The following is an 18,102-nucleotide window of genomic DNA, read 5'->3' on the forward strand; positions in this document are numbered from 1 at the left end:
CAACGATAAACTGTACTGCAGTTTCCCAAGTTGGTAAAACGTTTTTTTGTTTCCTTATGCAACCAGCAATCTGTGGGAAACAGCTGGTTATTTGGTTTATCATGACTACTGGTGTTTTTGTGCATTTTGTATGTGTGTAAGTCCTTTGTTTATGCACGAAAAGAGAGAGAGAGAGAGATGTGGAGGGTCAGACCAAGTGTGATAAACAGTAAGGCGGTGGAGAGACTGTAGTTATCCACAAATGACAAACCCATCACTTTTTTGGCAGGCAGTTGTACCAGTTTAGCATATTTATTACAATGTGGTTTACAGGTTTTAGCTGCATACAACAGGCCAATGATGGATGGTGGCCATTCAATCTCTATGTAATTCCCTCCTTGTAATTAATATAGATTTTAAATCAGCCAGCATGAACACATTTTAATTGGTAACTGCATTTCCTAAAATGTCTTGCACATGCTTCCTTCCACCAGAGAAAATTACTAAAGTCCACACAATAGGACGGAAAAATAGTTGCACTTCTGAGCAATATCTAACTGTAAATCCAAATTAATTTCGACAGCGAGCATTCAGGGCTAAAGTTTCTAGTTTTCCACTACTGGATTATTGTTTATTTTGTTCTAGGAGCTGTCCATTGCTGTGGTGCTGAAATATTTCCCCCGACCCTTTGAAATAAAGCAGTCTGCAAGAGACATCTTGTCATTGGCTGAGAGCAGTTCAAGTGATTCTTCCCTCTCAGACTCATCCATATGAACACTTTTTGCGATGAGGAGATAAGACGATACATATAATCCCGTCCACCAGTTTTGCAAACACCGTTTAGCACCATGTGCTTTAACAGAAGGGTCTCACAGGGATCTGTTTTTATGGATTTAGCGCTACATTTCCCCACAAAACCAAATAAAGTCATACACGTTAAAGTACAAAAGTGGGAAATTGAATTGCCATGACACTCGCTCACTCACACATTCTCAGTGAGCAGCACAGAGGCTGTTGCAGGGCGACCGCAGCAGCGACGGGGCATGGGCAGGGTTGCCAGCACTTGAGTGTAATTCCGTGTGGGAGGAGGAAGGATGGGTGTGTTGGAGTGTATCTAGCCTTTTCTCTTCACACGTTCTGCTGTGCGCACAGACTGAAGACAAAGCGCGAAAGAAGTCCGCCTCTCCATGTGATGTGCAGCGGGTCGGTGAAGGCGCACCAGTAATCTCATATACTTTCCCCGCATTATTCTTTTTTGGTAATTTTTTATTTACGCTGCATGGACGACTAACCAAGTGCGCCTCTGCGTTTATTTGCGGGTGTCCACTCACTCAGTGCTCCCCCTCCCTCCTCTTCAGCTTCAACATTTGTGAAGTGGCTTCCTCTCCCGCTCGGACCGGAGGCCGACTGGTCTCTGATCTGGTCTCTGGAGTCACCGGAGACTCGACGCGCTCCGTCGGGGCCAGGCTGTGCGGCTCCCGGAACAGACCCGAGCCACCTCGAGCTCTGACGATGGAGATGATGGAGGGAGACGTTATGGACAAACTGGAAGACGTGTCATCGGTGTACGACTTCGACCCGATCACTGGCAACATCCCCGCCACCAAAGTAGAAATCACCGTCTCCTGCAGGTGAGTTGAAGCGTCTGCAGAGAGCGGAGAGCGCAACCAAGGGTCAGAAAAGTTCGTTGTGAGTACTGCGTGGTGGAAAAGTTGTGACAACGCCCCACCCTTTATATGGGATTAAGTCAAGATTGTTGAATGAGAAGGTGATTTGTAATAAATGGAGACAACTTATCAAATGCGCAAACGCATAATGAGCTGCAGGTTTTGGGTGTGGACAGAGGCTACCAGTCTGCATATGGTTTAATTTACTTATCAGGAGTTTTATCCAATTGTTCTAACAAGACTCTTTACGGGAAGCATTTTTTATTTTTATTTTGATAAATTGATTGATTTGTGTCCATTTCTGTGATATTCAGTTTAAAAACACCTCTCACGACCTGTGTCATCACAAAAGAGGTGTGAAGATGTGCAGAACTTTACAAGTCATGCATGCTGACGTTTTACAAGGAATGTGCCATGTAAGCTACTGGGACATCAGTTAAGTTTGACATACATTTTTTATGTTGGGTGATGCAGAATGCCCTTTTGTGCTATACAAAAGTCATTTGAACTCATTTGAACATTTGAACTCTGGTTGAGACTCGTTTATCTTCCTTCTTTGTGGATATACTACATTTGCATAGTGGTGCTTATACTGTACACATCGTTTGCTGTAACATCTTCTCAGAAAGAAGCCTTCTTCATAGTGAAGCCCATGCTGTACCCATTATAACCACTGGCTGGTTTCAGTGCCTCTGAGCATGCTTTACAAAGTAGAACATGTTCAAAATGAAAAGGTTTACCTTACATTTACGTGTCCCTGAACTCAAACTTAGTCACATTCTTTATTATTATATTGTCATTATTTTCCTTTTCAGAAAGTACTTTCAGGAGAATAAATCCTCCTGCGCCAAATGTCTCTCCCCACAGCGCTTGTTCAGTGTTCACTCATCTTCCCATTAGGAAAGGTTTTTAAGTCAAGGCTTTCAACGCCTTTTGCCTTTCAGACATACACTCTAGTGCTGGCATGTGTTTGCATTCCACACACAGACCTACACACACACACACACACACACACACACACACACACACACACACACACACACACACACACACACACACACACACAGAGACAACATCTATCTAGTCTTTGATGCTGGGATTTAGGTTGGTGAGCCATCGAAGCAGAGTAAGTGTGAGCTATAACAAGCTGTGTGTGCATTATTGATGGGCTTTCTGACGTTCAGAGAAGCTCACTGCCACATCTCTCAGCTCGGAGAAAAATAAATAAATGAACAAACACCCTGGCAAGAAATTAGTGCGTTTCAATTTACTGAATGAATAACCGTTTGCTTGTAGAGAATGTTGTGTAGGAGATGGTGGGCGGCAGTGGATAATCTGTTTAGTTTCAGGCAGAAAGGATGGCTAGCTAAATGTTGCATATAGATATGTGCAATCAAGCAACATTCAGGTAAATGATGAGTCCTATTCTGATAACTCACTGCATTTATGCAAATTATTTCTTCGATGTCTATGTGTGTGTGTGTGTGTGTGTGTGTGTGTGTGTGTGTGTGTATGTATGTGGGGGAAAAGAGGGAGACAGGCAGAGTAGCGGTGCAGATGCCACCTCCTACAAGAGGAGTTTGGGAAGAGGAAACCATTAATCGTAAGGGGAAGGTTGTTGCTTTTCCCTCCTGCTTCACTGCTCTTTGTGTGTGTAAGTGTATGTGTGTGCGTGAGAGACAGAGAGAGAGAGAGAGAGAGAGAGAGAAAGAGAGAGAGAGAGAGAGAGAGAGAGAGAGAGAGAGAAAAAGAGAGACTTGGTGAGTGAGAATGAAAAGCCAGCAAGAGCCAGAAAAGCTGAGAAAGATCTTAGACAAGCACACGTTTGATGCAGGCAAGATTCAAACTTTTTATGAAATATTAATCATTTTGCTGTAATTTGTATGGAATATAAGATACTCTAAACAAGTTTACCGATTAATAGGTGGGTTTGCTGTGATCGTGATTGATGTAGGATTGTAATAGATTGTGGCTTGACGAGCTTTAAAGACAACTGAAGCATGCTTAAGGTTGTTCTCATAACCGTACTTCCAATTTTCCTACAAGCACTGTTGTGGTGCTGTAACAAATATTCAATAATAGGCTACTGGATCAGGCTCTCATGAAACAGCTAAATCGTAAAGTCACATTCAAACACTTCAAACAGAAGTTCAGTGTCTCACAAACCCTATGTTGTGTGAGATTCCTATTCAAGAGAAAAGGCTGGGTCTTCTTCTTTGCTATTTTCCTTTGTCATCATGTACATGTACTCTGTAAAACCTCCAAGCCATGATGATAGCTGTTCCCTCTGGGGTTAATACCCCTTATTACAGGCTACACTCCCTGCTTTTGACAACGGATTATTATCAGGACCAATGACAAATGGACAGGGGTGGGTGGGTGTTGGATCTGTGAAAGAAGGGGGGAAATGCCAAGAATTGGTTTGTCTTTCATTTAGGGTGGTTAGAAGACTGACAGATTTGGTAACAGGAAGTTCCAAACAGTGTTATATTCATATGAAGTAGTTGCCTAACCACAACCTTCCTTTATATATGAACAGGCAGTCATTGGGATACGTCTGTCATCCTACTCACGTCTCTCACTCCACAATTTCCAACACATTTGTTTTGTGGGAAAGCTTGGCCTTCAGGAGCTACTGTTGTGTCAGAAATAGAAAACCGGTAAAACAGTTTGATACAAAAAAAAAAAGAAAAAAAAAAGAAAAAAAAGAATTGGGAGTAGGCAGGGCCAAAATCCAACCTGTGTTTTTTTTTTTTTTTTAAAGGGGTGTTTAAACTCTCAAGGGGCTTGTCAGTCAACAGTTTGATTCCTGGGGTGAAATTAATGAAAAAGGAGGGGTACAATTGGCATGTGGACAGGAAGAGGAGGCGTAAATCCTACAGCCACAATGCCTTCTTGTTCCGCCCTTTGTTCTATCGGTCCATTGCCTTTCACAAGCAAGCCTGTTCTTCCATTTCAAACATCATAAAGAAGGACTTGTATAATGTGGCCCACAGCGATTAAACAGTCTCTCCAGTCAGCCGAAGAGAGACTGGCTTGTGTATGGAAGAGGTCAGTCAATGGAGGAGAACCAGCTGCTGAGAGTAATATTGATAAGCAATGAGCTCACCTAGCATGACAGGTGTGCTGGATCCTGCACAACCAATGCAGAAATCCACTTAACATAGCTTCTAAAGCCAATCATTTTAAATAACCCAGAAGGTAGTTTAACAGCACTGTTGTTCTGAAGGTATTTTCAGAATCCTCAAAGATTAATTGTACCATTTGGATGAAATATTCTGACCAATGTATTTATTTTTTTATGCAACTATTGACATATATCCTTGCTCTAGAGTTCTGCACAGGTCTAAAACTAAGATCCAAACCAAGGCCACACATACACGCCTTTGAGACCTGACCCAACTGAACCCACTTGGTACTGAATAATTACAGACCAGGATTTGAGACCCAAAAAAAGCCTATATCTGCTAGTTGTATAAGAATTTTACTGAATTCATCTCGGTCCTTACATGTATGTGGAAGAGGCTAAAGAGAAACAAATAGGGGTCAGGAAGGCAGAGGTGTGATTGTCAACGAGCACCGGGTCAAACTTCACATCGACAGAACTGAGAGCAGAGAGAACTAATCCCACCATTAATGGATTGTCCTTTTCGTGAGAGTGATACCTAATCTAAGATCTTCAGTAGGGTGAAGATAGACCATGCAGCTGTTCAATTTAACGCTAAGTGGTGGCTTGAGGTCGTGCTATAATGTTTCTATTCCTGTAGTTAGTGCATGGCTCCTTAACAGCGGTGATTTCTGAGTTTCCTGAGTACAGGGCATTGCATTGCATGTGTTGCTATGATTAAATTCCTCTGCTGAATGTCAGGATAGTCTGCATTTGCATATGGCTTTGAGCTTATGAGAACTCTGGTTTCAGCATCTGATAGGTTCCTTTACGGATCTGGGACAGATATGAAAGCATCTCACACAGTGTGGCAAAGCCCTCGGGAGATCAGACGCCACAGCGTATCATCACTCTGATTTCCCATGCTCTTTCACATCGCATCTCTCTAGGTTTGAGCACTTTTGGTGTGAATACGTACTACACCAGATAAACTAAGACAGACTGAGATGAGAAACATGGAGGTAGTCCATTGCACAGTTACTTGAGGACAGGGAACATGAATTCATTAAGAAATGCAAATGAAAGGCCGGCATGTTTCAAGAGAAACCTACAGACGAAGTGACAGTAACCTTAAATCTCTGTTGTTGGCAGGTGATTGCATTTTATTATCACCAACAGCACAGATGCTGCAGGTGAGTCTCAGTCATTTATGTGATGCAACACTTCTGTGAAATGTGAGCATAAGAAGTAAATGAGAAGAATGAAGATCTTTCAAAATAAACCCAAGTGTTGGAGGGAAAGCACAATTTAAATTCACTGACACTTCCAGCTTTAACACTTTAGATAACACCCTGCAAGTTACAGTGCACATATATTGTACATAAGTGGTAGCAAGGAAATGCTTTTACTGGTTACCTTTAGGGACATGGAAAGCAGTACAGGAAACAAATAAATTAGAGTTTAGGGGGGACCTAGAATGAGGTACTTTTTTATTAATTGATTTAATTGAGGTACAAACAGGGTACTAGCAAAAATGTCTTCTCACAACTGCTATATCATGAGAAGGAATCATGTTAAGAGAAACCTACAAAGGGTCTCAAATATAAATGAAAAAGACTATATTTTTACAAGTTCCACTCTAAAGGTCAGCTGATAATAATTTATAAATAGAAGACAAAGCAATAAAGCAGTAAGCGTTGTTCTTGTGTTACAGACGGTTTTACGACACTATCATACAGAAACATGTAAGATCGGACCATTTTGCTTATACAATAAAAATGGCTTTTAAAGGGAAACATATTATCAAACTGAAGCTTGATGGGCTCTCACTTAGTGGATGTGCCAGTCATGATTTTGTAATGTAGCTCCAGAAAATTATGTAGTCAACTAATCGCCCCACGGCATTGGAAGTAATGTGTGTTGCCTTATGTAGGTAGTAAGCTAGCTAATGCAAGCAGCTTACTTTACTGCAGTCATTCCCAAAGACTGGTTGGTGACAGGAGATTTATTTGGGTCGCCAAATAAATTAGCAGAATTTCTTCCATCGTATTTTACTTAACATTCATTTGTGCAGCACACCTTTGAGCCACACAAAGGACCCTGTATGTTCGTACTGTTCTGATAGTTGTTGCCCACTTCTAACATTGAATCTAATTATAAAATCCAACTAAAATTCCGTTTGTTTAACTAATGAGATAAAAAAAAGGAAAGAATGAGATAGCTTGTTAACTCTACCTAAATGCAGATATTTGGTCTCATTTATAAAGTATTTAACATGAGTATTTGCTTTAAGTCACACTTGCATAAAATTAAGTTGTGATGAATAAAAAGTATATCTCTTCGGCTGGTTGACCTATTCAAAACAATATATATATTATTAGGTGATTTGGGAATGGCAGTAAAGATGGTCAGGAACGTTTATTTATGCACAAAATTACTCCTGTCACGATTTATAGATAAAGCCTATTGTGAATTGGGTTGCAATAGTTTGTCATTTTAAAAAGTGGGTCGCCAGAAAAAAAAAGTTCAGGAAACACTGCTTTAGAACAAACATGCTGTGAAATCTATTCTCAAGTCTTTAGTTCTTATACTTTAGTTTTTGGAAAAGATAAGCCTTGAAACTCATGTTGAAAACTCAGAAGCTGCTGCCGTACCTAATTATGGTTGCTGAGCTATGATTTGATCATCGCTGTACAGGGGAGGGTTTGACAGTCAATTGAATGATATTGGCTTCCAAAAACTGTGAAATTAATGCACAAGATATATACATTTTACATTCAATTCTAAAGCATAATTCCCAAAGCATTCATATTTCATTAAGCCATTATGAGTTTCAGCTGTTGAAATCATCAGATTAGAGTGTATGCATTACGCTTTTAATGGAACAGTATTCATTTATAAGATTTTCTTTTCTTGTTGAGGCCACAAAGATCTTGTTCCTTTTACATCTCAAGTGTCACTCTGTATAAGCTGCAGTGTTATTACTGTAAGCTGGAGCTGCATCATGGCACTCTAAACCTGCAACACTAATCAGTCTGCCTCTCTCTGACTCCAACCATCTTCTACACAGGCCTGGCCTCTTGGGAGACATTACACACAATCTGGAGATAGCAGCTCACAACCTTTCTATTCCACCTCTTGTGCTGTGCTGGTAGCTCTGTCGTGCAGACAGCTGTGTGAGGTCACTGTGCGTGATAACAGCAACACGGTTCATTAGGGAGACAAATTAAAAGACTTTATGAAGATTGGAAGCAGTGCATATTTATCATTCATCAGAGTTGTTGTTTCTGCTTACAAAACAGTTTTTCCCTCTGCTTTCAAGACTGCATTGATCTACAGATAGCATATTATATGTTGGCTTGTTTTTGGAACTGTTTGCATGAAGACATGCGGATGCTTTTACGGCATAAAGCACTCTCTTGTCTTGACCTGGCAGGACCAATCAATTATTTTTCTACCCTCTTGCTTACTTACTACCACCAGAGTTACTATCTTTCACAGTTCAGTGCTGTTTGCCTCTTTAAAGGCTTTTCTTTCAGCGCCTTCTGGACACTGATGGACAAACTGTGTCTAATGCATTCACTAAATCAATAAAGTGGAGTGTGAGCATGCTGAAAAGATTATATATTTATATCACTAAAAAAACTAAATGTTACCTGTAAATTATTGCCATCTTCTCATTACCATGATATTATAAAGATTCTGTTTTGTATCTGTCACTCCTCACACGACACCCAGTAATTCCCCCTGGCCCTGACAGCAGCACTGTTCAGTTGTCAGCATCTTAACAACGCCATGGCTATAATCAGCTCTGTGAGCTGAGAATTAACTGTCTCATTCCTGTACCCATCAAATTCTTCAATCCTACACACTTGTAACAAGCTTGTATCTTTTGGCTCTTACGCCTGAGTGACAGACTCTCCTGGAATACAAACGAGGCCTGGTGAGGCTGTGGTCGTCAGCAGCTAGACATAAGAGATGTTAAGTCCAAAAGAAAGAAGAAGGGTAACGCTCTGTGCGTGTGTTAATGATGGTTCACTGTCATGCTGGCTTTACTCGCTGAGTGGCCGAAATGGGGCTTTGATCAGTGCCCTCTAACTGACAGGCTTGCTGGCTGATTGGCAAGAGCAGAGGAGTCATGGGAAGTCAAAGTCAAATGTATCGGGGAAGGACTGCGGAAACGGAGGACCACCTAAACACACACACACACACACACACACTCTACTTCTATCTGTGTCCCAAATAGCTAAAAAAAGCTGTGACCGGCAAACATGTTAGACGGTTCAAATGAATTTCAGAGTGAGAGTCTATTGCCTCTATTTGGTACAAAATGTAAGTTTTTATGTGAAGCAGAAATCTCCAAACAACTGCCAGTCAAGTACAGTTTTTTTCTGAGGAACATACATACAACTAATAACGTTAAAGATGTCTTTTCACATAGCTATATTAATTTGCTAAAAGAACGTGCAGGCTCCCTGAAATTATTCTCCACTCCAGAATACTTCTTAGCAAGGATTTGTGTTGAAATTGATTCTCCAAAAAAGGAAGCTTTTCAATATTGTGCATCATTTATTCGGTATTCGGCTGCCATGTTTCATTTTTTACATCGTAAAAGGCCAACCTTAAAAGTTATTTTTCTGTTTGTGAAAGTCAGCCAGACAGTTTCCATTTCATTTTTTATCATTTAAGTGTGGCATCAAAATTGTATCACCTCTCTTTTCAAGTCCCATGCTATCAGCGATGTTACAGCAAGCTTTATTGTGATGGCTGAAAGCTCCATTGTTTGGGGCTCCATTGTCACTATAGGAGTGATGTTTCCATGATGGCAAAAGGTTTTGGAAAAGCCCAATTGGCATAATCTATATAGTAACAAGTTAAATCATGATCAAAGGACAATCATTTTTCAAATCTTGATTAGCAGCAATGTGTTGGAATAATACAGAATGCAATCTGTTTCTATTTCACATGATAAACACATTCAAACACGCACATTTGCATATATACTGCCCTGACAAACATTGTTTCTCAAACTTCCCTCAGGTCAGGGATGGACGAGTGTTTATACATGTTTATCTGCTAGTGGGGAATCATGGGTCACTCGAGTCATCTCTCTAATTGGAGAGGTCCTTATTAACATCTGACCGGGGTCTACGACTTGCTTCTCTCGGCTCCCTGATTAGCATTTTATCAACGTTACTCTGGGCTGAGGGATTGCTATCTCATGAGTCTCATTGCGTAATTGGATCATTTAGCTTTTCAGTTGGCGCTACTGACAAACCCAACTAAGCTGAAAACTGCAAGAACGTAACATCATAGAGCTTATAGGAAATAAATGCAGACTGTGGAGGAAATGGATGCAGTATTTGGATGCACCTGCCAATTCTTTTTTTTTTTTTACCTGGAGTCTAAAAAATACAACAGACTAAAACTCTGAGCATCAAAACCCCTGCAAAACTAATATTTGGCTGCGTGAATTGGACACATTGTGCAGCGGGTGAAGCATCTGTCCTCGGCATATGTGATGGAGTAATGGGAGCTTAAAGCTCTCTCATTCAGAGGTATAGAGGAAAGTGAGTCACAGCTGTGGAAAGCTACCATCACCTGGCAATTAGAAAGATGGGGCTTTTTTATCCTCACTGGGACCACATACACTACAAGTGGTGCATCCTAATGGAACAAAATGAACTAATTTGTTTTGAATGACATGCTGGCGTATTCAGGTGAATGGACGCTTCCAGTCGTTGGTGAAGCAACAGCAAGAATGCTTATTGGTGTCAGGACTTTCAAGATTAGTCACTCAGTGAGCTGGCTGGTCCTAAAAATGCCCAGTAACTTATCTGCACATGTTGCAGTGTATAATTAATTATATGCTTGTTCTGACATATTCCAAGAAAAATACCATGCTTATTTGAACAAATTTTCCTGACAAGGTGATGGTAATTTGAGTCTGCGGAGCTTAAAATTAGAAACAATACCTGGTACTCTTCAGCTAATGAGCTCAGCTTGCTCCAGGTATGTGGCCTCGGGTTTGGATCTGCCAGTATTTCTCCCTATCTGCATCTGATGGAGCCATTGAGCAGAAACATTGCGGTTCGCCAACAAAGTCCCTGAGCTATTTAGCAAGAAGTATAATCATGTGTCAAATGTGAACATTGTATAAGATGTTTTGTAGGATTTGCGGTCGAAGAGAAACTGAGCATTATTTAGAAACAGAAAGCACAATGTTCATTTGAGGAATCGTTGCAGCGGCTATGGCTTTATTTGTCAAAACAGAGAATGGGTGCAGTTAATTTGAGATGACAGCTAATTTACCAATCATACACATACTGTACCTGTGAAACCTGATATCTTGTCACTACAAAAATAAGTCAAAATAAATTCATCAAACTTTTCTTACGCAAATGTGACTGGGAAGTGAATGAACAGTCTAATGTTGTCGTCGTTTATAATGCCACTTTTACAAACTGTGGGCCAGTCAGCATCTCGTAGTGAGTGACACATGATTGAGTTCACTCCGAGGAGTAGATGTGAGATTGTTTGCCTATTCTCAGCCTGTGGTGCTATTTCAGCTCTGGCTCTGGCCCCTCCCAGTGCAGGACAGGATGATTGGGCATGATCGTCCTGTGTGGTGCAGCGAGGCTGGAGATGTGTGGAAAGTGTGTGGGTGAGATAACTGGATTTGATTATGGAGCTACCATTGCCCTGAGGGAAAATAGATAACGGATGTGTATGTATGTATGTATGTGTGTGTGTGTGTGTGTGTGTGTGTGTGTGTGTGTGTGTGTGTGTGTGTGTGTGTGTCAGGACATTACTTGTTCTCCTGGCTGCATTCATAAGGATGTAATTGCATTCAGGATGGTTTAGGACAGTGATTGTTGAGCATTTTAATTCAAACAAATGACTGTAAATAAAGCTGTGTGTACACTTTTCTGTCAGCTCTCAAAACAACTTAGTCCTATTATCAAGATATTACTGCAGTACTAGCATTTTCTAATCCTGATAGTTTTGGCTGAAACCTTTTTAAATGTATTTGTGGATTTATGCAGTTTTTAGTCATGTTTTGCCATAACAGTGTGGCTCTAGGGACAATGTCCGTCTGTTGGTGGACCAACAGACGGACGTTGTGCTGTAATATCATTAGCTGAATACCTTTTGTGAATGGGACCTTGAGACGGAGCAGATAGCGGTTTCAAATGATACACGATTCATGGTGCTATCAGCAGCTGCAATCCGTTCTTTGTAAATTCGCCCTTCAGTCTCAAGTTTGTTCCAGACTGTTGCATCTTGTGTGTGCTAGTGAATGATTTGAGCCACAGTTTTTGTGAGAGCTAGTAGTTAAAGGATCAAGTCTTAGTGGCAGGCAGAGGAGGGAAATCCAACAACGAGATCCTCTCTCTACAGTAACCCAGATCACTAAAACAATCACACATTTTACACTGACCTCCTTTGAAGCAGTTCCACAACGTTTTCTCTTCAGGTCTTATCTTTACAGTATGGGTTCTCTTTATTTTCCATTTTGCTTTTCATCTTAAAAATGTCGGTGTATTCGCTTCCAGCATTACATTTGAAGCAGAGAGCTGGAAATTTAAGGCAGCGAGCTGGAAATTTCTTGGCAAGCTTTCAGTCTGAGAGGGACACACAGTATGATACCGTTTCCTGTTACGGTGGGTTGACCGTGGCTAAGTGGAGAGCAGCGCAGCCTTTCAATCAAAGGGTCGGCGGTTTGATCCCCGGCTCCTGCTCTACTAGTCTCATGTCAATGTGTCCTTGAGCAAGACACTTAACCCCAAAATTGCTCCCGTAGCTGCGTCTACGGTGTGTAGATAGATACTGAATTGTAAGTCGCTTTGGATAAAAGCGTCTGCTAAATGACCGTAATGTAATGTTATACTGTACCTACAAAATACAAATGCTGTTGTGTGACAGCATCAGTCACTTTTGCATGACAACTTTGAAAACAAAAAGCTGTACTACATCACATATTCTGCAGCTCACAGAAAAACTATAAATGGTCAATGAACTGCAGTTTGTCAGGGTCCTAACCATGCAGTTTGGAATGTTTCTCGTTACCTGACCTCTGTTGACTCCTGCAATAGCACAATCAATGCTGTTGGGAATTTTGTGATGGTCCCGAGCTTCTCTGCCATGCTGCAAAGCTTGCTGTGTCTGCCTGGCAGACTGAGCAGGAATCTCCCCAAAGGAAGTCCTGGCCTGAATAATTCAACAGCTGGTGGGAAAAACGATCCTGCTTGGTTCTGCCATCGATCCGACTAACGCAATGCCAGCACTAGTTTGGACTCAGATGATCGAGGCAATGAAGAGAGATTTATTTATGAATCGCTGCTGCTTGTTTTGTTATAGAAAGATGGATTAGAAGATATAGTTTTAGAGGAGCTTCTCCCATATTTGTTTATGTTACTATTAAAGCACATAAAGCACATTAATGATAATAATTAAATATTGCTATCAGCAAAATTATAAGGCAACCAAGTAATAAGAAAATGCAAATCACAGGGCGATGATAAGATGAGAGACAGTGATGAAGGGCCATTGAAAGCTTTAATAACACTGGTGCATAAGGCTTTACCCAACGCTCCTCTCTGGCTTTTATAAACAGATTACCCTCCTTCTTCCACCCACACACTTTTCTCTATTGCTTCCTTTTCGTTACCTCTTTTCTCACATCCCCCATCTGTGTGCCATCTTCCACTATAACTCCTCTCTCTAAGCTCACTTCTTTTTTTTTACGACGTTCTTCCATTCTGATTCCTCATTAACTCCTTTTTCCTCTGTCATCCATCGCTACCATCCACCCGTCTCTTTCATTTTGTCTCACCGGCAAGGTTTATTCATTCAAGAGTGTGAGGATAGCCTTCTGCTGACAATCCTTCCTAGCTAAATGCTCTTGCGAAAAACAGCCAGGCCTTTTTCTGCTTTTCTTCAGTGACAAATTGTCATTGCTGGATGAAAATCTCATATTTTAAAAACATCAGGCTTTTAAGAGATAAAAAATCTTTACTCTTTTAACCTCACCGTCATGCCAATTGTTTTAACCCAAATTAATTTTAAAGAGGTTTGTAAGCCTAGGATTTGTTGAACAACAAAAATATAACCAATATTGGAGCTTCAAAGTGTATGGATATCTCCAACAGTGACATTTAGGCATATAATAAACCCTAAGTACAGTAGTGTATATAACAGTTGTTAAGCAGCTCTTCAGCTGCTAAATGCTCCACTATGTTCACCAGATCTCTAACTTTGTCTGCTGTTAAAAAAAACATTTATTTGCTTACAAACTAGCATTACATTTTGCAAAACCTGTTTAGCATTTCATTATCTATTCAGTTCTACAGGTGATAAATATTCAGTATTGTTTTCATATTTTCAACAGAAACACTGACACACTGTCCCGTCAAGTCTTGAGTTGTGTTGTATTGTGTGCAAGAAAGAGGTCAAGCACAAAACCTGTGCTGTGTGAATACAATATAGATTCAGTCTACACCCACACGTTGTCCTCCTTGCACCAGGAAAATACACCCTCGATGGGAACCTTTCACCCTTTATGCACACGCATATCACAGTCTTTTCTTGGATGTACATTTCCAGGGAATACTGTTTTACAAGTGAGCAATGTTAGTAAGGAGTCCTCTGTCAAAGTCAATATGAAATGGAACACATCCCCGGTCATATTGTGCATTTATTTAACAAATGCAACAAAATGATGAAAAAACATTTCTTTGTAAATGTATATCAAAATCTAATCATCTTCTCCTTCTGTAAAACAAAATATAGTTTTCACAAGCTAGTACCAACCAATTTCAACCAATAATATCATGACTAGAGATCTATCCATTGATAATTATGACATTGACAATGGTGCTTTGTATCGTGCTACATTCTAAGCCCGCCCATTTTTTGGCGGTCCAATCAAATGCAAAAGATTTCAAGCAGCAGTATACCTCTAAAATATTACATTTGGGGAATATGTCATACTACAGAAGCTACAGATCCTTTAACTTCTGTTTCACTGAGACTTTAAGCTCCCAGAGTTTTACTTACTGTAGTAGCCTGTGGCAGCCTATTTATGCTGACTTGTACTTAATTCCAATTTAAGAATCTCATCAGCTCAATTTTCATGTCTTGAAACACTTCTTCAAAGAGAACCACTCAACGCTTAATATTTATCACCCTATTATCAGCGCAGGTTAGAGGAAAGAGCTATATCTAATTATTGTGGTTTGTGTCAGATCTCTGTAAATAAAGTCAGCTATACTATGTCTGTGTGTCTGTCTAACAGGGGCTTGTTTTCTCCCTGTGCAAGAGGAACTCCATTATACTCGGTCTATTTCTGATCTAATCTCTGAGGACTTCATCTCTCTCTCTCTCTCTCTCTCTCTCTCTCTCTCTCTCTCTCTCTCTCTCTCTCTCTCTCTCTCTCTCTCTCAGACACACACACACACACACACGTTCTCTGACACATTTTCTCCTCTGCTTTTTTTGTTCTTACATTTGATTTATTTCTTACATTCCTGCTCTCTTGATTTCACAAATTCCCCTGTGCACAGAGACATACATACCCAAACCCTGCCCCTGTGCATCTCAAATCTTTTCATAACCTCATTTACATAAGGGAAGTTGTGTTTCAGGAAGTTAGTTTGAAACCCCTTTAGTATTGCCATTACCTTTGAAATGGATTATGTAACACACAAATGCAAATCTGGTGACACATTTTATATATTTCCTGTCATAGCGGTAGTTGTTATGATGCCCCGGTGAAAAGTTTATTCTTGTTCTTAAAGGCATTTAAGGTTAAATCACATGTACTTGAAATCATCACGAGGAAATGTTGGAGCAATCTTTTCCAATTTATTTTCTGAGCTACTATATGTCTTTCTTTTCTTGCTTTTTCCGTTCACTGCTTTGACTTTTAGTTACAATTATTGCCAAAGTCTAAAACCCTGAAGACATTCACTCTTTAGGACCATTTTCGAAGTCTGACATGGCTGTAGAGTATACTTTTGTAGATGTGCACCAAAGATGATGAATTTTGGGTGATGTTTACTTCAAAATTTAGGGCAGGACCGTTGTTGACTTGGGGCTTATGGAGAGGAAGGCATATGCTGTGGGGGTGCTCTTGATACAGGGTAATAAAAGGAACGCTTTGATGAGCTGCTTTTGTTTCAGCAGACCTCGATTTGAATATGCTCAGGTTGAGCTCCTGCAGGCTGGGTATCGGTGTTTGAAGCTGCAGATAATGCAGCCTATTGCTGTGCTTCTGTCCCACTTCCTGGTTGAGTTTTTTCATACACACTATGTTTATGCATGTGCTGTGCTATACATTATGGATGTGAAGCTCAAGGCACCTCAGGATTTGCTTCGATTCCAATTCAGAGGTCTTACAGAGCCAAGGCTTACACAATTGTTACAGGTGTTAGCTTTTGCTGCTTCGAAGCACAGGGGAGACACTTTGTGGTAGGGCTGGAGCCGATACCCACTCCTGAGCTACTGTAAGCTCTGTCACTTCACCCAGCAGCCGGAAAACAAGACAAGGACACTCTACTGGTCTTGAGGAGCTGCAGTGTTTATTTATGGACAAACTGCAAACTCTACTGTACATTCCCCTGATATCTTCACTGTCCACTCACACAACATTCACCGCCACTCTGTCTCTCTTTAATACTCCACCACACACTCCCTACGCCCACACCGGCTGTGCTATTCTCCAAATGCTCTTATAACACAGGTGATCATATAATCAAGACTTTGGTTTTAATTTTCTGATTATTGATTGTTCTGCATTGGGATATAATCTTTCAAGAGGAAATATATATATTATATATATCCAACAATTTATATATTTTTCCTCCACCTGTACCTGGATGGTTGAAATGACCTGTAGCCTATACTACAACAGCTTATGGTTAATTTTGTATGATATTCATTTCCACAGTACTAATTGCATCAGTACATCAAGAGTACGTGAGGTGTTTCATTTTGCCTTGTTCCTAGAACAACATTAAGCTTTCATGAATGAAACTCAACACTCCCTCCAGAATCAAAAATGAAAATTCAATATATTGCACACAGGATTGCACAGGTCATAGCATCCTTATTCAGACACACTGTGTATCGAACCTGCCCCGCTCTTACGCCAAGGTTACTCTCTCTTTCCGTAGCAACACTAATTCATATTATTCGTAATACCTTTTTCTATCAAATGCACATATTATGAATATTTGCAGCTTACAAATTGCTGCTCCTCCACCAAATCTTGCAGTTCATCCTTCCCTCATATTTCTAGACAGACAAGAGAGTTGGCTATGACAAAGATTTAGTCCTCCATTGTATTTATAACATGTAAAACCAAAAGACAATTATCATTTATGTGTATAGCAGACTGCAATTATCATTCACTGGAAATCAAGAGTGCTGATATGAAATTGGTTTAGTCTGAGGACTAGAGCACAGGTTTTCAAGTGTTAGAAAGTAGAAGCTTTTAATAATATAATGGCACCAAATACTTTTAATTATTTAATTGGAGCAGAAAATGACCCCCCTCTTAGTAAATACGTAAAACTGTATTCTGTTGGCCTTTTCACTTTTTTGAGTGTTTTCTTTCGATTGCGTTGTTTGCTAATGGATACACCCCAAGCGCCTCTCTTTTTGATGCTTGTTTTTTAGCTTTAATTCTTTTAATTTTAGCGAAAGGCTTTTCTTTGATGATGGCAAACATCATGATGGCCATTGATGTTTGCAAATCACAATTTGATCTTTGTGACATCCAGTATAATAATGTGTCAATTGAACAATTAAATTGTGTTATACACAGAGCAACATGGTTTACAGAGTGGCAGACATAGTTGGCTTTCCATCATAATTTATCAGATTAGAAATATAATATATTGTATGATATGGCGTTTGCTGGTCATCTTCACACTTCGGACGCTCTGACTATAAAAGATGGCTTCTGCTAAAAAGCTTACATGAGATCACGAAGATATCAGTCCTAATAAAGTTACTGTTGTCCTGAGATGTTTTCATAGGACAGTAAGAGTCACTGAACATCAACTAGAATACATCAACATTGACTTAGTTGCAACGTGATTTTGTTTCCAGAAAATCCTTTATCGCATCAACGTAACACTGTATTATTAATCATAAGTGAAAACGTTTGCTTCAATAATGCATTACGGGCAGAGATGAAACTGTTTTTCTTTTATACACCATCTGCTGTATTTTTTTTTATAGATTTGAGCCCTGCATGTAATTATCGCCTGGGATTGAGTGATTTAAAATATATATGCGTTGACTGAGTGAATGTAGAAAAATAACGAGCAGTGGCACAGGGAT

At 40.1% G+C, this 18,102-nt stretch overlaps 1 protein-coding gene across 5 annotated transcripts in view; it reads left to right on the top strand.

Annotated features, from left to right (window-relative positions):
* Positions 1 to 970: 970 nt before the first annotated feature.
* cpne5b (copine Vb) overlaps positions 971 to 18,102 on the top strand; it is a 103,705-nt gene continuing 86,573 nt past the window's right edge. For all 5 annotated transcript variants that reach the window (XR_011103743.1, XM_068720179.1, XM_068720180.1 and 2 more), the window contains exon 1: positions 971 to 1,610. Coding sequence is in view for 4 of the 5 variants with exons in the window: in XM_068720179.1 (XP_068576280.1) it covers positions 1,492 to 1,610 (119 nt within the window). In the remaining variant the exon portion in view is untranslated. The remainder of the gene's footprint in view (positions 1,611 to 18,102) is intronic.

This window comes from Cebidichthys violaceus, unplaced genomic scaffold (assembly GCF_023349555.1).
Source record: "Cebidichthys violaceus isolate CVI_PGR_0920_01 unplaced genomic scaffold, fCebVio1.0.p SCAF_25, whole genome shotgun sequence".
Classification (NCBI taxonomy): Eukaryota; Metazoa; Chordata; class Actinopteri; order Perciformes; family Stichaeidae; genus Cebidichthys; species Cebidichthys violaceus.